The sequence below is a fragment of the Emydura macquarii genome, unplaced genomic scaffold, assembly GCF_026122565.2.
Source record: "Emydura macquarii macquarii isolate MOO-44397 ecotype Brisbane River unplaced genomic scaffold, CSIRO-AGI_Emac_v2 contig_1768, whole genome shotgun sequence".
Lineage (NCBI taxonomy): Eukaryota > Metazoa > Chordata > Testudines > Chelidae > Emydura > Emydura macquarii.
This window is the reverse complement of record NW_027131905.1, coordinates 2,030,191-2,056,377: the sequence shown is the minus strand read 5'-3', so window position 1 is coordinate 2,056,377 and position 26,187 is coordinate 2,030,191. Positions and strand designations below refer to the sequence as shown.

Here is a 26,187-nt window from a genome sequence, read left to right as displayed (position 1 = left end):
ACAACTCTGCCGCCTCCTTCCATTTATGATGTATGTAGAATTTTGCCACTTACGACTTGCACACACTATCACTTATGTCAGTATAATTTATGTCACTCGGGGATCTGAGGGGGTGCTCACCCCCATGAGCAAAATAAGTTACACCGACCTAAATGCCAATATGGCCAGTGCTATGCTGGCAGAAGAGCTTCTCTTGCCGACAGCTACTGCTTCTCACAGAGAGGTTTTATTATATCAACAGGGGAACTCTCCTATTTGCATAGACCGTCTTCCCCAAATGCACTACAGCGGTGCAACTGTGTCGGTGAAGCTGCACTGATGTAGCGCTTCTAGTGTAGACTAGCCCTTTAGTCTTCCCTCGCACTCTCATCTGCAGCTCCCTTTGTAAGGCCAACGCCATACTTATTGACAACCTTCACATGGGAGTTGTGAGAGGATGAGTTAGTTGGTGACTATGAAGCTCTATGAAAGTGTTAACGTTATTAATGGGCCATTTGTGTATAAAGCATTTATTTTTCTACAAAACCATTGGCCACTCTGCTGTGATCATTGATTCAGACACAGTAGGAATGAAGACACCATGCAGTAAATTTGGTTCAACCAGAAGCTGATACTTTATTGAAGTTCTAAACTACCTCAAACACTAATTGACTGCAAAATGGTCCAGTGTGGACATCCAGTTAAATACCATTGGAGGGCAGGACAGAGCCACAGGGGATGACTACCTGCTGACGTGGAGGAGAGCACTTTGTTATTGTTACAGCGTGTAATTAGCTGTAGATTCACATTGTATCTGTAACAGGGTGTACTGGTGTAAGAATAAAGGGGGCCAGAAGCCCCATTCCAGGGTGTTGGAATAAACAAAGGCCCAGAAAATGGCCTGGCAGCACAAGAGAAAAAGCAGTCCCAGGGAATTAGAAGTTGGATGAGGGGGAAAACCCCAGGACATTGTTCCAGGATCAGGAACCCTGTAGCGTAATGTGGGACAGGGCTCTCCTCTCTTCTAGCAACCAGGAGGATCTCTCTGGAGGAGGGCAGTATATAGCCTGCCTTCTCTCCCAGAACAGGGGAGACACTAGAGAAGAAGGAAGTCAGGACCAGAGGGCTGAGCTCTAGATAGAAAGGGTTGGGACTGGTGAGCAGAGTGGCAGAGGAAAGCTCTGAATGGGGAGAAGAACTGGAGCTAAGTATGAACGGCTGAATTGTGATTACGGACTTCATGTTGGGGGGCTCACTGAGGATTATTTTATGATTAAGGACTCTGAGGACTGTGTGAACTTTATTGGATATTAAACCAGCCCTGGAAAGCGGTGCTGTGAGCCACATCAGAAGTTGCATGGAGTGCTTAAAGGCCCATGAGTCGGGACTAATGAGTAGTATGCCTGCAAAGCCACGAGGGGAAACTTGGGCACCCTGTTATAGCAGCTATTTTAAATATACTACAGTACAGCTACAGTTTGTACATTATAAAATCTAAGTGAGTTAACCATGATGTTTTGGGGAAGTTCTATGCCTGTGCTATACAGAAGGTCAGACTAGATGATCACAATGGACCCTTTCAACCTTGGAATTATAAATCAACAAATATTATACTTACCACACAGATTCAAAAGCAATGCTCTAGGAATAAGACCGTTCATTAGCTCACTTCACAAAAGGAGCAGAAAGGAGTTCAGGTCTTTTGATTGTAAAGTTGTTACAAATTGTTAGTAACAATTAACAAATCAAATTGTTAGTCGTTAACCCCCCAGAGGATAATATGTGATCAAGTACCTGGATTTCCTTTTGAAGAAGGGTTTACTTATCCTAAAATGCTGTTTGACTAGAATTAAAAGTACTGGTGATCTCACCTATCCATAATGCTGTACATTAGATTAGTATCTTGGTCCAGCATCACTGTGTAGCAATCACTAAGCACAGGAATCAGCTGTCTACTTTGACGATCAGCACGCTTTGTGACTTTTCGTCCATATTTAACTGATCTCGCAATGAAGGCAGATTCCTTGCCAGTTGATGACTTGACACTGTATCTTCGGTAACTGAGACCACTTATTGTGACAAGAATATGCAGATCGTAGATACCGGGGAATTCTGCTGAGCTTTGGATCTGCAGGTTAGGAGAGAGAACGGTGATGTACTTCAGACAGCTAATTGATATATGACTAACATGTGCACATGAGAATTTTCTAACATGGGCACCTTTCAAATTTAGAATTATCATCATGTTCTTTGGTGCTGTTTTGAGGGGGGGGAAGGGCGGTTACTTAGCCACCTAAATTTAAGATTCACAGTTTTGTTTGGGAATAAATATTGGTGTCAAAGTATGAGATTAGATAATATTCTAGCCAACTCCTTGCTAACATAAAATCAAAGCTGTTGATTTAAATTAGTGCAATAGTGCTGTCAAATCCATCATAGTTTGTTGAAACTAAAACACAGGGTTGCAGTGTCAAGCAGGTGTAGACCAATTGCTCCTCCATCGTGACGGAGGGAAGGCGGGGACAAACCTGAGGGTGTTGCGAACCCAGGTGTCAAGTTGCAATGCCACTCACTGAAATTTGGTCCAGCTGCCCCTCCATCATAACAGAGGGGAGTCGGGTGAAACCTGAGTGATGCTGCAATCTCGTGCAGCAGGTTGCAATGCCTGAAGGAGGAAGCTGTATCCAGCCCCACAGGAAAGGAATTGCCCATGGGAGAGAGCCTGTCCCACCCTCACCCAACTCCACACCTGACCCTTGGGGCCTCCCCTCCACATCAGGCTGGGATTAGGGTTGTGGTGCCAGGGCGGAAGGTTCATCTATTTAAGGATGGGTCACAGAAAATAATATATGCAGTCAGTGGGTCATCTTAGTAAAAGGTTTGGGAACCCCTGCTTTAAACTATCACTGTGCATCATATCTTCCTGGTTTTGTAAACGGAAGGTATGTTCTGGACCTGCTATTAGTGTAAAAACTGGAGAGGAAAAAAGAGGAAGGAATAACAAGGACCAAAGGAAGTATGAAGGACCAAAATCTGCTTCCCTCCTTCCCGGTTTGTGCAAGTCATAGCAAGGGGTTTTGGCAATATTTATTACCCAAGTGCAGGCAAGGTATGTTCTTTTGTTTTCTTAATGTGCCAAATAATTTATAATCCTTTTAAAATATACAGGATCCTCCCCTTTGTCCATAATATAACACACTTTGGTGATACTTTCTGTTCTGGGAAAGAAAATCAGACTGGATAACTGAGATTTATAGATAGGGTGCTTGATTACATGAGCAACTGAGGCAAAACCAATACAATCATGTCCTTGTTTCTAATTTGCAAAAGAAGCTACCATGTCTTGCTAAGAGGGTAGGAGAAAGAAAGGGAATTGGAAATGACAGTACTGTAATGAAAGATTCAGTTACAAAAAGAAATGTAATATATACTTAACATAATCACACGGTACCTGTGCTGGTACAGGATGTCCCAATTCATCATACACACTGACTGCTGAATAACTCATAGTAACAATGACAAAGGTAGTGATGTTCCATGCCAGGGGATTATAAACAATAATGTATTGTTCAATATTCTTTGTACCTTTTCACACACACAGAGTAAAAATACAGCTTTAAAATAAGAAATAGTAATGCACAAGTCATTTTCTTTTAAAGAGCATACTACTCAGGTACAATATGATCTCTGTTTTATAAGGTTTCAGTGTATCATGTTTGCACTTTCAGATGTATATTCATAATAATGCATAAAGCCAATACCCTTCTGGTATATTATTCTTCTATTTGGCCCACACAAAGGCCCAGCATTCAGAGAAACACATTTGCTATTAATGTTAAATTACAACTGGTTACGCACTAAGTGATGACAATAAAAAGTTCTCCACTATTTACAGTCAGATAGCCTACATTCCAGCAATGTTATGTAGGAGATCCTATAGGAAACCTAATTTTAGTACCCATAAACAATGCACAGAATGATGCCCAAAGCACTGTTTTCATTCAACAATAACAAAGGTCTCCAAAACAAAGCAATTTTCTTTAAAGGAACTCCATAATCTTGCTGGAATAAACAGATTCCTAGACACATTAATACATTCTTGCATATCCTGGCAGTAAATCATAAGGAAAATCTTTCATAAAGTCGACTACTGTATATCTTAGACTCCTTCCTCCAGCTAAGAAGACTAGTTAAGGAACTGCCTCCGTCATGCCACATTCCTCCTTTAGACACATATCTGAAGGCAGAATTTGGGATCAGCAGCACTGCCACCATCAACTCTTACTCTGACCATCTGGTGAATGGCCAAAATTATTTGTGTCCAACGTTTGCAAACAATTTAATAGATTCATGGATTCTGAGGCCAGAAGGGACCATTGTGATCATCTAGTCTGACCCCCTGTATAACACAGACCACAGACCTTCCCAAAATAATTCCTAGAGCACATATCTTTTAGAAAACCACCCAATCTTGATTTTAAAAATTGTCAGTGATGGAAAATCCACCAAGACTCTTAGTAAACTGTTCCAATGGCTAACTACCTTGTTAAAAATGTATTATTTTTATTTATATATATATAATAAATATATATAATAATAATATATATTTATTTATGCCTTATTTCCAATCTGAATTTGTTGAGATTCAACTTCTACCATTGGACTGTGTTGCACCTTTTTCTGCTATATTGAAGAATCCATATTAAATATTTGTTCCCCAGGTAGGTACTTGTATACTGTGATCAAGACACCTCTTAACCTTCTCTTTGTTAAGCTAAGTTAAGCTTTGATTGAGCTCTATTGCTGTAGGCATGGTTTAATGCTTTAACAAGGATTTGGGTTGACCAAAACAGCATTTTTCCTTTAATAAACTATTTGTCCAAAAAACTTTGCCCAGTTTTACTTACAACGATAACATTTCAGCCATCTCCATTTGAAAAGGAGAATATGCTACCATTCATGCACCCATCTAGAAAAACAAAAAGAATTTAAGACATTACCTTGTTTTTCTGTGTCTTTATTGTCAACGTAAGAATAGAATTTTCCCTTCTTCTCTGCATTGTCTGTATCTAAAATTATGGATGCCATCAGTTTCTTCACATTAAGCATTCCATGCATCAAGTGACTCATATACATATCCTTCACCTTGGGAGATTCTGTGCCTGTTATACCGTCATGGTGCTGAACCTTACATTTAACAGAGATTTTAAAACGTTACAATCCACTTGGATCCCAAGTTCAGGTCTGCACTTGAATTACTATGAATCAATTAGCCCCACACATGAGATAATTTAAAATACATATTTGCATTTTGACTATTCCTAAACTGTAATAAATGAAGCACGGTAGTCAAAGACAACACACACTAAGATTTCCATCTACCTTTGCCTCTCATAATATAGTGTGAAATTATTATAAATATCTGCCTACAAAATCAGAGATCTGGTCACAAATAATGAAATACAGAAGGACAGATATTTTTTATGGGTCTCAATTTAGCCTTTAATTTTACAGCACAGCATTACTTCCATAGTTGATTGCACCCTGTGACAAGGAGCAGCATGCTCCCTGTAAAGAGTTAACAGGTCCCAAAAGGCCACATGGCTTCTGTGGTCAGAATATAAAAGAAAGGGGAAATTGGGTCAAAAAGAGGAAAGGAGTGTCTCCCCCTCCAGGTTGGTTGAAGCCAGAAAAGACTCTGGGGACTGTTACCCAGTGTTTTTCCACTATGTCTGCTTTGTTCTGTGACCATTTTGTGGCAAATAAAACAGGGCATGAGGAAAGGGCCTTAAAAGGGCTGAGGATTGGAGCTTTATTTGCTTTTCTAGGATGGTGATGCCTACCGCTAGCTCACACACCCACACCAGGATGCATAAGTGACAGTACATAACCAAACAACTTGATTTGTGGGCACAATCAGGTCCTTGAATAACTGAACCCTATTATTTGTGCCCACCAACTAACTGCAGATGCAAATTATGGCCCAATATTTATATTACAATTATAATTTGTGAATTCGTCTTCAAAAATGATCTTTGGATAACATTGTATGAATTTCCCTAATAAAAAATATGTAAGTTTACCTCAGAGACTGCCCATCTAAGACTGCGGAGCTGCCGTAAGGCCCAGAACTTACAAACAGAACCTGCTGGGTATTTCCGAACATACTGCGTGAAAAATGACTCTCCAGCATAGAGAAGTGAACTTGCTCTCCGTGCAATTCCTTTTAAAACACTGCGGGAAGTATAAAACCCAGTCCATGCTTGAAATGGCTCTATGAAGAATTTGAGAGACACGACATACAGTAAAGTGATGAACATTTCAGCCCTGGCTTACTCCATGTTTGACTAGTTACACTCCTCAACTATACAACTTCTTATCTATAAAAGAGGAACAGATGGTGATGGTGAGCATCAAGTGGAACAACATATAATAAGCCTGACCACAACACCCTCCCCACCCATTCACTGCGGACCATTAAATAGACACTATCAGGAAGCTACTGTACTTTGTACTACAAGCCTAGTAATCCAATTGCTGATTTGAGGTAGTTATCTGTGAAAATAAGCCTTTTTTTACTGAAATTAAGTTCCCATGAAATTGTACAAGACAAATTCAGCAGTGTCATTGCAACACATTATATTTTTATTCAATAAAAGAATGGCTTCATGACTGCTAGTTATCATTTGTTATGAACCATCCATATGCCTGATTATCAAGAGGAGGAAAACAGAATGAGCTTTAATTTCATTTCCTTGAGTGGAGTGGAAGTGCTCATATGGCAACATGCATTCAGGACTAGTGAGATAGCAAAAATGTATCAACAGATGCCCTCAAGTGGTCAAAGAGAAGAATTTCAATTATTTGTTTGTGCAGCTAGTAATAGAACATGTGGCCTAACAAAGTGCAGAGTTATCTAAATATATACTGCAATAGTGAGGCAGGGTAAACTTTGGGGCACTGTAATGGGGGTCCACAAACCCCATATTGGGCGTAGACAGAAGTGGAAGGAAAGCCTCTCCTGTCTACAAGCAAGCAACTTGACAACAACCCATGCAGCTGCCACAGCTGCCAATCATGGAGGCAGGCACCTATAGCTGCAGCCAATAGATGAAACAGGGCCTGCTATAATGGGGAGTGCAGAGAAGGAAGGGAAGGCAGAAAGGCCTGGGACAGTGAAGGGTACTGCACCAGCTTGCCTCCACAAATACATCCAAGAGAATGAAGCAGATTGCTAGACTTAATTAGAGGTGAGGGTCCAAGAATTGCCTTGACCGAGGACAAGCTAAGGCGGGCCAGTCAGGAGCACCAGAGACCTCTTGAAAGACAACACCAGGAGCTGGTAACAACGAGGTACTAGAAGTGGGTTGTGTGCAGTTGACTATCCCTGCAAAAAAAGGAAGCCCAAAACAAAACAAAATCCCCCCCACTCCCTTTTTTTTTCTATATATACCAGAGAACTACAGAGGTGAATCTGCTCCTGCACTCAAGTCCGATAACAGCAGTTGTCCAAACAGATGGGAGCCCATCAGCAACCATTGCTACAACAGGTGGCAGAACTGATTCCAGCCACTACCCCTCAGAGTCCCGCCCCTAAGGAAACACGTCCCCTGTAATTCAGGGAACTGCTCTGGCCCTGACGCTCCCCAAGATGACGACGGATGATGACCTAGAACAGGAGTGGCCAACCCCTTGCAGGCGGCTCTTTGGATGAGGGTCTTTGTGGCTCTTTGCTCTGAAATTGACAAGCAGGGGCAGAGGGGAAAGTGAAATCCACAAGCAGCAGTGGAGGGGAAAGTGAAATTGACAAGCTGCTGCAGAAATTGACTGATTAGTTTGAATTGTTGGTGGAGGGTAAGAGAGGAGGGTAGCTTGTCAATTGGGAAGTGAAACTGACAAGCTGCCACGAATGAGGGATCACCGGGAATTGTAGGCGGAGGGTAAGGAAAATGTGGCTCTTAGCATTATCAATAGCTATTTTTGGCTCTTTGTCTCTGACTGGTTGGCCACCCTGACCTAGAAGCATTCCTGATAACTTTGGAGAGGGTAGCCATGGCTTTGCACTGGCCTCCGGCCCAGTGGGCACTGTGTCTGCCCCACTCCTCATCAGGGAAGCCCAGGCAGCATACTGGGGACTTGATGACACAGCATCCAAGGGCTACGAGCAGGTGAAGGCAGTCTTACTTGACAGGCTAGGCCTAAATGAAGAGGCCTATCACTAGTGTTTTTGCCATAAGCACTACCTCCCTCCCCCCGCCTCAATGCACAACCCTGGACCATTGCCCAAAGGCTTAAGGACTTCTGATGGAGCTGGTTGAAACCAGAGTCTCGAATGGGATCCCAGATAACCCAACTCATAGTCCTGGAACAGTTCATATAGATTCTTCTGTCTGCTAGCCGAGTTTGGGTTAGTAGACACCAACTGGTTACCCTAGCTGAGGCCACCCACCTCACGAAGAACTATATGGTTGCTCAAGCCATTCAGGGACACTCTATCGAGGGAGTAATAGCTCCAGAAACACCAGAGAAGGAAATGGGCCAGGGACCCAAAAGAGTGGTCCCTCTTGGTTAAAACCCAAGAAGGTGCAGGTGCACACACCTCAAGGTCCATGGGTAAGATTTCCCCACAACAGTGGGCCCGTGCCCTTAAGCGCCCTGCCAACTCCTTGTCCCCTATTTACATAGGAACAAGGGCCCACTGAAACTTCGAAATAAGGTAACACAGCCACCAGAAAACAAGGAATAGATGTGATAGCTTGTTATTCCTGTGGACAACAGGAGCTCTAATTTCGTAATTGTTCCTGCATGGAGTGTCACTTCAGACAGTCAGGACCAGAGAGAATAGGGCCCAAAGAAAAAGCCCAGGAAAACTCACAATCCCAGTTGAAATGGAATGTCAAAAAACACTGGCCCTCGTAGTCTCTGGATGTGATCAGACATTTGTGTGGGAACAGATAGTTGAGGAGGCAGGGAAAAGAAAAATCCCTATTCAATGTATCCATGGAGATATTTTACAGTATCCTAACATGACAATAAGAATAACTGTTAATGGGCTCCAAAACCAGATGACAGCATGCATGTCTACGGACTTCCTTAATTCTATGATAGTAAGCCAAGACTGGCCATATTTCCTTGAGCACTTCCAGAAGCTTTCCCTACACAGGCGCCTGAAGAAGACACCCCAGAAAAGGTGTTAGGGGTTTTGTTCCCTTTTAAAGACCCTGACCTTCTTACCTCCCGACCCAAGGAAAAAAATCTCAGAAAGAAAAATAGAAAGTGAGGAAAGAGCAGAGGGAGGTGGGAAAGGCAGTCCCCACTGTAGCCATAATAGAGAACACAGATACCGACACTGATGCCAGTGAGATAAGCTACCCCAAAGGACTGTCCACAGGCCCAAATGCACCACCCTCTCTGCAACTGGACCCAGAGAAGCTAGCCAGATTTTTGGATTTCTTCATAGAGCAAAGGAACAACGAGACCTGGAGCTGAGCCTTCTATCAAGTAGCCACAATAGATGACCAAGAGGTGGATCCTCCTAAAAGCATGGCAGTACTCATATTTTGCCCTTAAGATGGACATGTGATATTGCATAGACCAAGATAAGCAGACGCAAGAGATAAAGAGACAACTATTAGTACTTCAGGTATATCTCTGCCAATTGCTGCATCTGGCACATGCAACCCCATGTGCAGGACATCTTGGGAAAGACAGAATGCAGTCTAGGATCCTCACCCAATACTTTTGGCCAATGGTCTTTAAGAAAGTTGAGAATTTCTGCAGCTTATGTCCCAAATGCCAATTAATGGCCCCTGGGGTAATCCTGTGGGCTCCACTAGTATCTCTCCCCTTGGTGGTGACCACCCTTTGAAAGAATAGAAATTGACCTCATAGGCCTCCTAAAGAAGAGAACCTTGGGGCATCAGCATATACTTGTCATCATGGTCTATGCCACCAGATACCTGGAAGCCATACCACTATGGTCTATGAATGCTAAGACTATCTCCAAATAGCTGCTGAAGGTCTTCATGTTCCCAAAGAGATCCTGACAGATGAGGGAACAAATTTCACATCCTGGCTAACGAAAGAAGTATGGGAACAATTAAAAATCAAAGCATAACGCACATCGATACACCACCCACCGACGGACAGCCTAGTAGAAAGATTCATTCAGACAGTCAAGAGAATGCTCAACACGTTCATTGCCCAGGATCCTAATACCAAGACCAACTACTCCCAGCCTTACTCTTCACCATCAGAGAGATGCCCCAACTCTCAACAGGGTTTTCACCCTTTGAACTGTTATATGGACGACAACCAAGGGGCATACTTGACCTGATACAGGAAACCTGGGAAAGCCAAGTGCTGAGAGTTGAAAACATTGCAGTATGTTTTAAAGTTATGTGAGAGGGTGGAGGTTACAGGGGCATACGCTAGAAAAAATCTCAAGGAAGCACACGAAAAACAACGACTATAATAAAGGGGCATGGATGCATGTCTTTCAACCAGGCGACCAAGTCCTGTTGCTTCTTCCAAGCTCAGAGTTGAGGTTAATGGCCAATGGGCAAAGCTCTTACGAGGTGATAAAGAAAGTGGGGCCCATAGACTACTTGATCAGACAATCAGGGAAGAAAAAAGAACAAAAAATGTACCACATAAATTTACTGAAGCCCTGGAAATCCAGGGAAAACCTTTTTAATCACACCATATCATGAGGAACCAGAACTAGCACACCAAGGTAATGACTGTCTAAACAAGGGCTCAATAACCCTCTGAAAAAACTTAAACCATAAGCAAAAGGAACAGGCACCCCAACTGGTGGCTGCTTTCCCATGAGTAATCTCAGCTCTACCCCAGAATATGTTCCTAGCACAACATCACATTAATACAGAACCTGGTAAAGAAACATGTGAAGGACTCTGACCACTCCCCAACAAGATGAGGGGGGAAAGATATCCTGACCTGTTGGAACTCGGGATGATAGAGGAATCCCAGGGTGACTGGAGGAGTTCATTGTGCTGATCCCAAAGCCAGATGGCTCACTGTGGTTTTGTATAGATTTTAAAAAGTGAAAGCAATTTCTAAATTTTACACCTACCCCAAGCCACAAGTGGATGCACTCTTACACCAACCAGGAGAAGCCCAATATATCACGACTTTGGATTTGACAAAGGGGTATTTGCAGATCCCCTTAACAACAGATTCCCAGGAGAAGATGGCTTTTTCTATGCTGCTCAGCCTATTTCATTTGAAGACAATGCCCTTTGGATTACAGAGTGCAGTGACCACTTTTCAATGTTTAATGGACCAATTACTCCAACAGTATAGTCAATGTGCTGTGGCATACTTGAACAATGTAATTATCTATAGCCAGGATTAGGACTCTCATCTGGACAAAGTAGCCGCCATTCTCTAATCACTAAGAGAAACCGGGCTAATGGCAAACCCCACTAAATGTGCAATAGGAAAGGAAGAAGCCCATTATCTGGGACACAGGGTCAGTGGAGGACAAGTCCATCCCTTGGCGAATAAGGTTCACGCTTTACAGGCATACAAGACCCCCCATGACGAAAGGGCAAGCGTGTGCCTTCCTAGGCTTAGCTGGCTACTACCATGGATCTTACCATATTTCATGACCATAGCAGCCCCACTAACTAACCTAACTAGGGACACCCACCTGTAAAAATGCCTTTCCAAAACCCATGATCATACTCTGTAGACACCAAGTGATGTATAGCCAGAACTTCAAAAATGAATTCATGCCGCAAATGGACACAGGTAGGACTCTCTCAAGAAGTAAATAGAGGAGAACACCCAAAAGTATATATCAGCTGGAAACTCTTCCCCCCTGAGAAGGTATACTCAATGACAGAAAATGTGTTTGGCTGCGAAATGGGCAATAGAGACCCTGCAGTACTATCTCCTAGGGAATGAGTTCATGCTGGTCATGCACCCCTGCACTGGCTAAATCTGATGAAAGAGACAAACCCAAGGATCATGAGCAGAGCCAGTTTAACTCTCCTGCAGGCCCGGTGCTATTAGATTTTGTGGGGCCCCTTAGAGGCCGGCGCAGTGGTGATCCAGGGGCTGGGAGTTCCAGGACCTGGGCAGACCGGCCAGCCCGGGGATGGGGCAGTGTTGTGGCACAGCATGGGCTGGTGGCGCTCCAGGGGCTTGGTGGACTGGCCAGCCTGGGGCCGGGTTGGGTCCGTGCCTGGTGCTGGGGCACTCTGGCAGTGGGGAAGGAGGGCTGCTGGGGAGTGGACGGCCAGGGTAGGTTGGGGCGGGGCAGTACTGGGGAACGGGAGCTGGGGGCGCTCCAGCACTGGGGCCACCACCACGGCCAGCCTGGCTGGCTGGTGCTCGGGACACCCAGGGCGGGGCTCTGATAGGAGATAGGTGGAAGGGGTGGGGCTTTGGGCCGAAGGGGTGAGGCCAGGAGCTAGCCTTCCCAAATGGGCAGTTCATGAGCCACCCAGATTTATTTTTGTGGGGCTCCCCTTAGCCTGAAGCCCTGGGCTGCAGACCCTAAAGCCTTTGCATTAAATCCGGCCCTCATCATGAGATGGTACCTGTTGCTACAACCAGACACTTTTCAAATATAAAACCGTGCAGGGAGTTTGCATCAGAATGCAGATTTTCTATCCAGGGAAGTAGCCTACACCAGCCCAGGGGCCTCATCTTTGCAGGGGAGGATATATAATGGGGTCTACAACCCCCATACTGAGCAAAGACAGAAGGGCGAAGAGAGCCTCTCCTGTCTACAGACAAGCAACTTGGCCACACACCCATGCAGCTGCAAGAGTCGCCAATCATGGAGGCAGGCACCCACTGCTGCAGCTAATAGAGGAAACAAGGACCACTATAAAGGGGAGAGTGCAGAAAAGGAAGGGGAGGGAGAAAGACCTGGGACAGCAAAGGGGTGAAACCCCTGCACCTGGCTGCCAGTGCCTCCACTAACATAGCCAAAAGACTGAAGCGGACTGCTAGACTTAATTGGAGGTGAGGGTCCAAGAACTGCCCTGACTAAGGGTAAACTAAGGAGGGCCAGTCAGGAGCAGCAAAGACCCCGCAAAAGACCACACCAGGAGCCAGTGACAGGAAAAGACTGTGTGGGGATCTCCTAGTACATTGAGGGTGCTACCATAACACAAATAAGTAACGACAGCCAACTGCAGCATGTAAAGTATATTGAACATACAGACAGGTAAAACATGCAAGAGGCAGGATGTGGTGGGATGCTCGTGGCAAGTACTGACTGTACATTTATCAGTGAGTTACCTGGAATGATGCGATCCCCTAGATGGAGATGCATGAGTCGGGATCATTCTATATAATGAGTCACAGGAAGCAATGATCCCTTTTAATCATTAATTAAAAAAATAAATTAACAGCAGAAGTGCCACAGAATGTTCGGCTAGCAAATTTAATTTAATCCAGAATACTCATGTGTCAACGCACAGTGCAAAAGAAAATGGTGAAACAGCCCTGGCTACATTTACATCAGAAACAGAAGCAAAACTGTTAGTGCCATGGGCGAATGAAATTTGGCTAGCTTGACCCTTATCCATTACCCCCAAGTCGCCATATCTGCCCCAGAGTTGGAAGAACACTTTCCTGGAACCATGAAACAAATTCCCAGTGTTAGGAACTGTGATGTTAGCCTAATTTCAAATCGAGAAAGATACTGGAAGAAATTATTAAGCAATCCACTTGTAAGCACCTAGAAAATAATAAGGTTATAAGTAATAGCAAACATGAACTTGTCAAAATCAAATCATGTCAAACCAACCTAATTTCCTCCTCTGACAGGGTAAATGCACCCCAAAGCAGCATGGCTTTAAACTAGTTTGTATACATAAACAACAGTATGGCACTACATGCTTGTGTTTAGTGCACCTGCCGTCACCCCTTTCCCAAGTTCATCTCTGTATTGTTATTTGCTAACCAGTTTTTTATGGTTGCTATTACTGCTCCTTCATCATATGTAATCTTGCTTCCACCTACTGAACTCTCTCTCACTGAACTCTGCCCACTTGTTCTAAACTCTACAGGTATAGTCCCTAATAAACTGTTTTCTCAAATTCCTAATTTGCAATCATCAGGGCATCTGATTTTGCATTGTTTACTCTATCTTCCTGGTCATCAGAGATTCATCAACAGTGGCAGCACGTACACACACAGATAAACCCCAAACCTGACGCTTCCTCAGGTTTGCCTTTATTGATACTTACACAACAAAGACAAACTTCAGGCTAAACTTTTTCCTAAGCCGTGGTTTTCCTTTCAGGACCCCGTGGGTTCTACCCTAGTTTCTGCTGCCTCAGAAAGACATTCCAACCTCTCTTATATTTCAGAATTGGAGCTAACAGAGTCCACCAAATCTGAAAGAGTGAGTCAGCAAAAAAAACCTATTTACACTACTGTTACACTCTAATGCCAGCTAATGATATCCATCAACCTATGCCATATATGAAAAAAACATAATAAGTACCTGTTGAATATGGAAGAAAGTCTTGATCATTCTGAATGTCCCATGTGAGGTTTCGGTTATACACTGCCTGGAAGTAATCACTGACTGTGGAATACTGCACGGTCACTCCAAATTGATCAGCATGCTTATTAATATAATCTAATAATGGGTCCATGTTGGAGTACTGAACTGATGCATTAAAGAACTGCTTGTCACAGCCCTGCAATTTAGATAACAACACATCTGTATGACTTAGTGTAAGTAATAGTTATAGTCAGAGTCAAAGAGCTTAAGGCCAGAAGAGACCCCCCAGATCAACCAGTCTGCCCTCTCTGTATATCATAAGCTACTAACCACCCCTAATCAACCCTTACACCAAGCCCAAGATTCAGCATTAGAACAAAATATTACAGACCTCAGGAGACAGAATCATTGTGTGCCACAGGCAAAGAAGAGGGACTGAGGTGCATCTGTGCCTGAGATCTTTGTAATGGCAGGGAATTGATTATGTGAGACATCCCCAGAAGATCATAGCAAGTGACCCACAAGTTATTAACTTCCATGAAAAGGTAGTTTAACAATGTTCTTATATTACAATTCTTATCCGCTAGAAAAAGTTATTCTTCCTTCTGAGCTCATCTGCATAGATCAACCAAAAATTCAGGACCTAAGTAGCAAGAATGGGTTTGATTCTTCAAATAGGACAACTAACAACCAGCTGGTCCAATAAAAGTTATTACCTCACCCACCTTGTCTCTCTAATACCCTGGGACCAGCACGACTACAGCAACACTGATCAACTGGCATGACTGTCAGGAATGAAGTTAATCTACACTGCACAACTCACAAGAGCATGCATTTCCATAGTAGGGAGGTTGCTTGGTGTATCTATCTGATGTCTGGTAAGGGGAATTTTCTGTAAATTCTATCATTCCTTTCCTTGCTCTTGACAAAAAGAGAGGGAGTTTGTATGTATTTTTGTGAACTGAGAATAAATAATCTTAAATCAGTACTGAGTAGGATGAAACAACAAAACACACTAACAATCTTAACAGAATAACCACGTTACAGAATTTATTAACAGCCGTCTGCCTAGAATATGATGAACCCTAATCTAATAAGCGTATAAACAAACAGTTAAAATGAGATAATGAATACACAAAATACAGAAGGACTGATTATCAAAAATGCACGTGCACAACTACACACTTAGTTTGGATGCACACTTGAACTGTATCCATCTGCATATTGAGCATCTGTGCGTACACATGTATCTAATAAGAAGCACAACTAACTCAACTGCACAGGAAAATTAGGCACACAATTACAATTACTCAGCCAGTGTATTACGTGTATACTCTTAAAATCAGTCTCATGATATGTATGATGCACTATGATGATGCACTATGACTATGATGTTCTTGGAAATCTTCCTTTTTCCTCAGACAAACTTCTTTGAACACGCAGCCTTTCAACAATGAGCTCTGCAAGATTCCTACACCAGCTCAACCTCACATCTCTACCTGATGTCTGCACCTTGCCGCCTCTGAACTAGATTGTATGTATCTTGGGGAAGGATGAGCACTGTCATAAATATTAGCCTACAGCACCAAGTGCAGTCTACACTCATAGTAATACAGGGTTGGGCGGACAGTTTGTACAGAATCATGAACTCACTCACAGGATGGTTTCAGGATTATTTTTTGGTCTGCAAAAATCAATTTGTTTGTAAAAGGGCCCCAAAGTGGCCTGATGAAGAACACACAGCCTCACCTTTCATTCCAGCTCTTCTCTGAAGAACCTTCCTCCAGCTGACCCTGAACAGACAATTCTCTGACAAAAACTATGGGTATCCTGATCACGAGGGAATACCATTTGCTAGCACAGTGTGTCTTTCAGATGTGTCTTTAAGTTCCAAAGTGCTGCACTTACCCACGGCCACAGGACATCAGCAGTTCGGAACCATGCTGCCCTCCTTTTAATGTTTGCAACCATGGTCTGTGCATAAAGGTGAATTGTGGCATCGGTAACAGGGAGACTCATGTTTGGATAAACACCATCTTTTGGTGGATCTGGGAAAACTGCAATTCCATTCCAATAGAACCCAGACCTAAGTGGAAAGAGAAAGCAGTACGCTACAAAAAGGACTTTCATTGCAAGTTGGGAAAAAATGGATGAAAGCATGCAGTGATACAAATCCAATTTGGCACACAAGGATTCAGTAGTACAATTCCAGTTTACATTGGTTCTCAGTGTCTAGTTTCTATTGCATCCCTGTGACTTTATGGGCCCCCACTGGTGGCTAGTATAAACACACTAAAATCTTAAGCTGTAGGAGAAGATTCATAAAAGATGTATTTGGCCTGAATTAAAATAGCCTGGAAGTCTTCCTGCCCTGTCCCTGCTTCTCCTTACAATGTTATCTGCTGGCTAAGACAGAAGGTTGTAGGTTTAAGTCCTAACATATTGTTTTAATGCAAGAGTTCTTAAATATTTCTATAGTATGGTGCACATGGCAGATTGTAAACCACAGCTATCGAAAAGAGAGCCATTTCTTGATCAATGAGGCTTACAATTTATCATAGGGTTTTAGACTGCCACCCTCACTGGGGGCGCCTTCCATATAAAATCATTAGCAATAGTGAAATCCCTGTCAGACTCCATGGCATCTCTAGCTCCTTCCCTCTTCAGGGGTGAAAACAAACCTCCGCTTGGGGCATTTTCTGTTTATGTTGGTTGTTTTATTTGCTTCAGGTTATTTATTAATTTATATTTCTTTTTTACCTTTCTTTTTTCTTTTTTTTTGGGGGGGGGGAAGGAAGAGAAGAATGTCAGGGTAGATGGAGGTATCAGTATTGTGCATGTTGCTCTTGCTATGATGGAAAAGGCTTTTCCTAAGCCAATCCATTCTAACACTCACTTTTAAGGTCAGGAATGGAGAATGAGGACTGAATCCTGTAAGGTGCTGAGCACACTCCCCTTCCCATTGAAGCCAGTAGTTACTGAGGATGTTTAGCACTTTACAGGACTAAGCCTTAAGAATGCAGCCACCTTTTAAGCCTAATAGAAGCCTCTGACAAATGAGAAAATGCAAAATTATCTTAAAAAGAATAAGTTCAGCAGCCAGCCAGTCATTCTACACTTTGCCTAAAATCTTATGGGCTTGTCTTCACGTACAGTGCTGCAACTACGCCACTGTAGTGCTTAAGTGAAGAGCTTCTCCCATCAGTGTAGTTAATCCACTTCCCCGAGAGGCAGAAGCTATGTCAAAAGGAGAAACTCTCCTGTCGACATAGGGCTGTACACACAGGGGGTTAGGTTGGTATAACGACGTTGCTCAGGGGTGGGGCTTTTTCACACCCCCAGAGCAAAGTAGTTATACCGATATAGATCTGTAGTATAGACCCGGCCTAGGATTTGATATTATTGAAGTGACCAATATTTCTACAGGGTTTGGAAGCATTCAAACCTGTTTGAAAAGGGTATTTGCGATGGGGTGCAGTAGCTGTACTGATCCATAACATGAGTGAATATCTCCTGGTTTTCAGATAAAGAGGGAGAGCCCCTCCACACAAACTGAAGCTTCTAGAAAAGACAAAAAGAAATACTGCAGAAAAATAAATCACCCTAAGAAACCAAACCTGTGGACACAGACTACTATGATTATTAACACTTTAGGACTCAACTTTGCCCTCTTTTACATGACCGCAACTCCCAATGTTTCAATGGAAGCTGTGCATATGCGACAGATTTGGACTAGCAGAGAGCACAACCTAACTTCCACTGTAGTCAATGAGAGTCTTCCACTTAGGAGATACATATAGTAAAATCCTGGCCTACTGAAGTCAATGGGCATTTTGCCATTACCTTCCGTGAGGCCAGAATTTCACCCAAGGTTCATATAATTTCTGCCAGACACTCAGATCATTCAGTGACATATTTCCTTTAGTACACCTGTGCAAACCTTTACATTCCATGGGGTTCTTTGTGTACAGCTGGGGGTAGTCTCTGGCCCAGCATAATAAATGACAAATTTACTGAGATTTTGCTCAAGATCAGGATTGGAGGCAAAGGCTGAATTCTGTGAGATATCTGCTCGGTTCCAATCTTCATTTTGTCACAACTTTTGTCAATAATAACTATCCAACAGTTTTATAAGCATAAATAAATTTCACAGGGTTAAAAAAAATTCTTTGTATCAAGTATTCACTTCACAATAGTCTTTAAAAAAAAAAAAAAGGGGGGGGGGAGCAAAAGATTTCTTCACTTAAAGCCTAAATTACCATCTATGTTAACAGCAATATCTTGCTTGCTATGTATTTAAGATCACTGATGCAATCTCAAGAAGACTGCTCTTTTATGGATTGCCCTATTGCCTACTATTTATTGTGTATGTTTTTAAGATTAGAATAAATTCCTTTGTCTTTGATCAGAGCTCATGACAGTTATCAACAGAGCAGACTGTCACAAACATTTCTCCTTTATCATACAAAAGAAACTGTGCATTTTATTCATATGAGAAAAATCTATGCTTTTTTCTTGCTAAGCTCAGAGACGTACCTCTCTTAAAGTCAGAGTTGATATACATCAAGAAAAGACTGGCCATACACGGGTTCCACAATCTTGTGTAGTTTTACCTTGGTTTTCTGCATGTCATCCTTCAGATCATAGTCGATGCGTGAGATAAGATGGGCATTAAATCCAGCCAGAGCAAAAAGAGTAGGTGTAGTAGCAGAAGCTCCAAAGGGATCTACATGCCAAGAAAACTGAGGCCTCATCCCAAAGGTTTCATACAAAAATCCATGACCCTCTGTAAAGCAGAATTTGTTTTTATTAGTAACACATTTGTTCATTCTACTAGTTGAATTGGCAAGTGGTACTACAGCCCAGCACAGTGAAGATTTTTTTTTTTTTAATTTTCAAGTACACCTGAAAGTTCGAGGAATTTAACAAAACCAAAATATTTACAGCACCAACGTGCACACTGGTGATATTTGTTTTGCTATCCCAAGTATAACTTCAGTAAAGAGTTAATGCAGAGAGATTATGATTAGATACAGGCCCAGGAGACAATGCTGTGAGCCAGATTAAGTCTCAGGTCAATGTCCAAATCAAGACGACAAGCGAGTTTGAGATAGACTCTGCTGATATCATACAAGCTGTTCTCATGAAATTTCAGCCACATATCAATGAAAAAATAAATCACACCTGCTTTTGTATCCATACATTGACATCCGCCTCCCCACGCCCAACACAAACAAAAATACCCAAATTATTTCCACTGGAATTAAATAAATAAAAAAAAACCCCCATAATCATTTCTTTTAGTTTCAGGTTTAGTACTTTTCTTTCAGTTTATTAAAACACAAAATCTAAATTATGGGCTAAATTCAAATTGAGCACAACCCTTTAAACAGAGTACAAAAATAGCCAAGAAGTTAGTGTACAAACATTAGTGCAGCGCTTGGGATCCTCAATGCTATAGAGATGCAAGATCGTCATTTTATAGTTTCTAATTTTGGATATGCTTTTAGAAATATTTGAAGATGTAATCATTGCTGTTTCATTGTGGACAGAATTTTATTCTGGGCTTTCAGATCATGGCCAATTCAGGAACACTGTGTTTTTTATTTAATTTTTTCTAAGCCTTATGATTCCTGCAATGTAAACAATGTTAGTAAAGGCTTTCATCTGAATTCTCTGACAGACACATTTCAGAGTGTGGTCTCTTAGTTAATAGATGTTAAAGAGAAAATCTAAGAGACGATTGGTATAGTGTGAACTAGGTTGTTGTGATCCAATTAACTAGACAGAGAGGAGAGCATTTGAAATGCAGGTCCCAAGAGCCTAAGCACTAAGGCTTTGTCTGCACTAGCACCTTTGTCAGGAAAACTTTTGTTCATCAGGGATGTAAAAAACACACCCCACGACCGACGTACGTTTCACTGACAAAAGCGCCGGTGTGGACAGTGCTATGTCGGCAGGATATGCTCTCTCGCTGACATAGCTACCACCGCTCACTGGGAGTGCTTTAATTATGCCGGCGGGAGAACTCTTTCTCGCCAACATAATTAAACCACCCCCAATGAGCAACAGTAGTTATGTCGATGTCCATACTGGCGCTTTTGTTGGTGAAACGTATGTCAGTCAGGGGTGTGTTTTTTCATACCCCGGAGTGACAAAAGTTTTACCAACAAAAGTGCTAGTGTAGACAAAGGCTAATTCCAAGACCAACTCAACAACATAGGAATGCATTTGTGGTTCAGGTTTAGTCACATGGGAAAATACTGAAAAGGTAATATTGAGGATCTGAGAGGGAAACGTGATGCTAATCATTTTTTTTTTTAGAAATCAAAACCTACCAGTTTCATTTGCTCCTGTTAAATTAGCTACCAAACTTCCATTTCCCTTTTTTTAAAAGTTATATGCACACACCCACACACAGAATAAAATATGGATTTTAGAAACCATAATTTATGTAACACTATTTAACCTTCCCCAATCATCCTGCAAGAGGATCCTTTTGGCCAAAATTAGTATTTAGTTTGGGACAAATACTAATCTGTGCCCCAAGTCCAAGTTAACTAGCTTTGCCCAGGGGATCTCCAAAGGACTCAGAGGAAAAGTAATCTTTATTCTCACTCCTCCACTTGCTCATGGAGCATAGTTACCCATTGGGATGCAACAGCAGCTTTCATTCTTGTGTTCCTCATGAACACTGATATGTGGGGTTCTGGCCAGCCAGCCACACCAGCCACGATTAAACTGCTCCTTTGGCCTTCTCCACAAACAACTCTTTATGCTGCCATAGAGAAATGTGCCACAGCACACTATTCTAAAGTGAGCAGAGGTGCCAATCAGTCACCACAGTTAGCTGGAATAATGTAATCACAAGTCTGTTGCCCAGTCCACACTAAAAAACCCACGATGCTTTCCATGAGTTATTTTGGGCCTTTGCAGTGCAAAAGAAGCAGGATTTGTACCTTTCCTTCATGTTAACAAAAACAGAGTTAATCCTAGATATAAGAGGGACCTCTAACCTAGCAGACAAAGGCATGAAAAGATCTAATGGCAGGAATTTGAAACTAGAAAACAAACTGGAAATGAGCTGCAAATTGTTAAGAGTGACAGTAATAAATAATTGGAGATAGTGGATTTTGAACTACTCAAACTCATTCAATTAAGTTCAGAAGTCTTTCTGAAAGATGTGCTCCAGTTCAACCCAGCGCTTAATTTGTAATGAAAGAAATGCCAGGGCTCAAGCAATTTTTCTACATTCATAACTGATGCAGCAAGCCCAGAGGTGCTGGGATATGAACTGCCAAGCCTAGAGGTGCCAGGGCTCAGCCCTAGCACAAATTAAGCACTGGTTTAACCACAAATTTGATGCAGGAACTAGTGAGTGAAATTCTACTGTCTGTATTATGCTGGAGGTCTAAGTAGATTATGGCAAGCAAGTCTATGAATTTATTTTGTATGTATTTTTAAAATAAATTTAAAATGCATATTTTCATCTCGAGGCTGTTCTTGGGAAATAAGGACTTTGTATTCAGTAAAAAGGTCAATATTCCAAGAGAGTTTATAATGGACATCAATTAAATTACAAGTCAATTTACAGCAATCTTCCGATATATTGCTGTTTGTTTGTTGGTTGTGGGGTTTTTTGTATTTTTTTAAGCAAAGAATTTTCGGTAAGTTTGCACTATAAAATACAGTAGATATTAATTTTTACAGAAACTTAAGTCAGTTCTTAAAGATCTAAAAAATAAAAATGAATTAATAAAAAAAGTATAATAAAAGCTAAGTTAAACACCAAAGAAACATGCCTGTTAACTGTAAAATTTGGTCATCGATTTGTGTCACAGCTTCATCATGCATCACCTGACCTCCAATTATGAATTCTAGTCGCCCTTCTTGAAGTAACTGATGTACCTATGAAGTACAGAAGGCAGATGATAACAGAATTACAATTTCAATCTTTACCATCAAGGCTATAAATATAGTCCAGGGCTTAACATGTTATCTGAGTGTGACATTTGTCAAATGTGGATCTGCCTTGCATCCAGAATAACATGGTGGAGGGGATAAAATTGGAGAATTAAAATTGTTTTGAACTTAGACACAACTGGTGAGATGAAGGCAGCTAGGAGACTAAAGGGATTTAGCCAGTTGAGTTTGTCAGCAGAGGAAAGCAGGGAGGTACTTTTTTTTTTCTTTAGCTTGCAAGTATTCTATAAGGAAGAACCTGGAATGAGAGGAAAACAGCACATCACCAAGCTAAGAATGGCCATAATGGGTCACACCAATCGTCCATCTAGCCCAGTATCCTGTCTTCTGATAGTGGCCAATGCCAAGTGCTTCAGAGGGAATGAAAAGAACAGGGCAATTATCTAGTGATCCATCCCTAGTCATTCAGACCCAGTTTCTGGAAGTCAGAGGTTTAGGGATACCCAGAGCATACGGTTCTATCCCTGACCATCTTAGATAACACCCATTAATGGACTTATCTATCAGGAACTTATCTAATTCTTTTTTGAACCCAGTTGCACTTTTGGCCTTCACAACACCATCTAGCAACAGGTTCCACAGATTGACTGTGCATTGTGTGAAGAAGTACTTCCTTACATTTGTTTTAAACCTGCTGCCTATTAATTTTATTGGTGACTCCTAGTTCCTGTGTTATGTGAAGGAGTAAATAACACTTCCTTATTCACTTTCTCCAAACCATTCATGATTTTATAGACCTCTATCCTATCCCCACTTAATCAACTCTTTTCTAAACTGAAGAGTCCCAGTCTTTCTAATTATTTTCCGTATGGCAGCTGTTCCATATCCCTAATCATTTTGTTGCCTCTCTCTGCACCTTTTCCAATTCTAATATATCTTTTTTGATCTGGGGCAACCTGAACTTCATGCAGTATTGAAGGTTTGGTGTACCAGGGATTTATACAGTGGCATTATTATATTTTCTGTCTTATCAACCCTTTCCTAATGTTTTCTAACATTCTGTTAGCTTTTTTTGACTGCCGCTGCACACTGAATGGATGTTTTCAGAGAGCTATCTACAATGACCCCACGATCTCTTTCTTGAGTGGTAACAGCTAATTTAGACATCATCATTTTGTATTAATAGTTGGGATTATATTTTCCAATGTGCATTACTTTGCAATTATCAAAACTGAATTCTATCTGCCATTTTGTTGCCCAGTCACCCAATTTTGTGAGAACCCTTTGTAACTCTTCTCAGTCTTCTTTGGACATAACAATCCTGAGTAATTTTGTATCATCTGCAAACTTTATCACCTCACTGTTTACCCCTTTTTCCAGACCATTTATGAATATGCTGAACAGCACTAGTCCCAGTACAGAGCCCTGGGGGACCCAATATTTACTTCTCCCACTGGGAAAACTGACCATTTATTCCTATCCCGTGTTTCCTATCTTTTAACCAGTTACAAAGAATAGTAAGAGGCCAATATGCACAAGCTTATAGGGACAAAATCAGAAAGGCTAAGGCACAAAATGAGCTACACCTAGCAAGGGACACAAAAGGCAATAAGAAGGGATTCTATAAACACATTATGAGCAAGAAAAAGATGAAGGAAAGGGTAGGTCCTCTACTTAGTGGGGAAGGAGAGCTAATAACTGATGACATCTAGAAGGCTGAAGTGTTTAATGCCTATTTTGCTTCATTCTTCACTAAAAAGGCATTTGTGACCAGATATCCAATATAATCAATATTAACAACAAGGGGGGAGGAATGCAAACCAAAATAGGGAAAAAACTGGTTAAAGAATATTTAGGTAAATTAGATGTGTTCAAGTCAGTAAGGCCTGATGAAATTAATCCAAATATATTTAAGGAGCTACTGTTGCAATCTTAGTACTGTTAATAATTATCTTCTACAACTCATGCAGGATGGGTGTCTAGAGTAGGACAAACATAGTATCTATCTTTAAAAAGGGGAACAAGGAGGATCCCAGGGAATTACAGACCTGTGACCTTAACTTCAATACCTGGAAAGATCCTGGAACAAATTATTCAACAATCAATTTGTAAGCACCTAGAGAATAATAGAATTACAAGGAAAAGGCAGCATGGATTTGTCAAGAACAAATAATGCCAAACCAATCTAATTTTCTTCCCTGGACAGGTTACAGACTTCATGGATTGGGAGGAAGCAACAGATGTGACATATATTGATTTTAATGAAATTTTGACACAGTCCCACATGACGGTCTCATAAGCAAACTAGAGAAATGTGGTCCAGATGAAATTACTGTAAGTTGCATGCAAAATTGGTTGGAAGACCCTACTCAAAGTGTAGTTATCAATGATTCGCTGTCAAACTGGGAGAATGTATCAAGTAGGGTCATGCAAGGGTCTGTCCTGGGTATGGTACTCGTCAATATTCTCATTAATGACTTGGATAATGGAGTGGAGAGTATGTTTATAAAATCTGTAGATGACTCCAAACTTGGAGGGATTGCAAACACTTTGGAGACAGGATGAGATTTCACAATGACCTTGACAAACTGGAGAACTGGTCTGAAATCAACAAGATGAAATTAAATAAAGATAAGTGAAAGTGAAAGTACCACACTTAGGGAGGACAAATCAAATATACAACTATAAAACAGGGAGTAACTGGCTAGGAGGTAGTACGCTGAAAAGGATATGGGGGTTAGAGTGGATCACAACTTGTATATCAGTCAACTATGTATTGCAGTTGTAAAAAAAGAGTAATATTATTCTGGGGTGTATTAACAGGAGTGTTGTATGTAAGACAAAGGAGGTAATCGTCCTGCTCTACTCAACCTTGGAGAGTCCTCAGCTGGAGTCCTGTGTCTAGTTTTGAGCACCACACTTTAGGAAAGATGTGGACAAATTGTAGAGTCTAGAAGAAAGCAACAAAACTGATAAAAGGCTGAGAAAACCTGATCTATGAGGAAAGGTTAAAACAACCTGGGCACGTTTAGTCTTGAGAAAAGACAACTGAGAGGGGATCTGATAATAGACTTCAAATATGTTATGTGATGTGTACGGGCCAGGAGGTGTGGCCCCCCCCTTGGAAATTGATGTTGAGAGAGGGTCAAACCCCTCTGGGGGGTGGAACCCAGAAGTTCACCCCCACCTGACCAGAAGCGGAGAGGCGGGACAGGAAGTATAAAGGGCTCAGGTGGGAGGAGGACATCTCTCCCTTGGTGCTGGAGCCTGGGCCTTACTGTTATCCTGAGGAGAGGCTGCCAGGCCTGCCAACTGGCTGGGGCCCTGAGGACCTGCCGGAGCTACCTGAGCCCTGCAAGCCAGAGGAGACCCCTTGGACCTTGCAACCTGGAGGAGCTACCTACCCTCTGCAAACCCAAGGAGGTACCTGGCCCTTGCGACCTGTAGGAGCTGCTGGACCTGCTGCTGATCGACGAGGCCGAAGGGTTCTGGAACCTCTCCCTGGCAGAGTACCCCGAGGAGATTGAGGGTGACTCAGGGGACTAGGTACTCCAGGCAAATGGGGGGAAGGAAGGAGCCCAGGGAAGCCAGACACTCGTCCGGCTGTATTATGGCCTATAGCCAAGTCAGTGTGTTTCGGCTGGAGCCCCGCTGACTGCCCTGGTCTATACTTACCTGGAAATTCGGCAGCAGTCGACAGGAGTTACATAAGCTATGCAGAATAGGTTGCGTAACTCCCACTGACTGCTGTGCTTCCCTTCCGCACACCATCTTCATTGCACTGTGCTGAC

The 26,187-nt window shown here is 42.1% G+C and overlaps 1 protein-coding gene across 2 annotated transcripts in view; it reads right to left on the bottom strand.

Annotated features, from left to right (window-relative positions):
- Positions 1-26,187, bottom strand: part of MAN2B2 (mannosidase alpha class 2B member 2) — a 49,659-nt gene that overhangs the window by 8,417 nt on the left and 15,055 nt on the right. For both annotated transcript variants that reach the window (XM_067556419.1, XM_067556418.1), the window contains exons 3-11: positions 22,276-22,381; positions 19,087-19,259; positions 17,919-18,034; positions 16,382-16,559; positions 14,471-14,669; positions 6,063-6,253; positions 4,980-5,166; positions 3,431-3,564; positions 1,851-2,107 (exon numbers count right to left, since the gene is read on the bottom strand). In XM_067556419.1, coding sequence (XP_067412520.1) covers positions 1,851-2,107; positions 3,431-3,564; positions 4,980-5,166; positions 6,063-6,253; positions 14,471-14,669; positions 16,382-16,559; positions 17,919-18,034; positions 19,087-19,259; positions 22,276-22,381 — 1,541 coding nt within the window. The remainder of the gene's footprint in view (positions 1-1,850; positions 2,108-3,430; positions 3,565-4,979; positions 5,167-6,062; positions 6,254-14,470; positions 14,670-16,381; positions 16,560-17,918; positions 18,035-19,086; positions 19,260-22,275; positions 22,382-26,187) is intronic.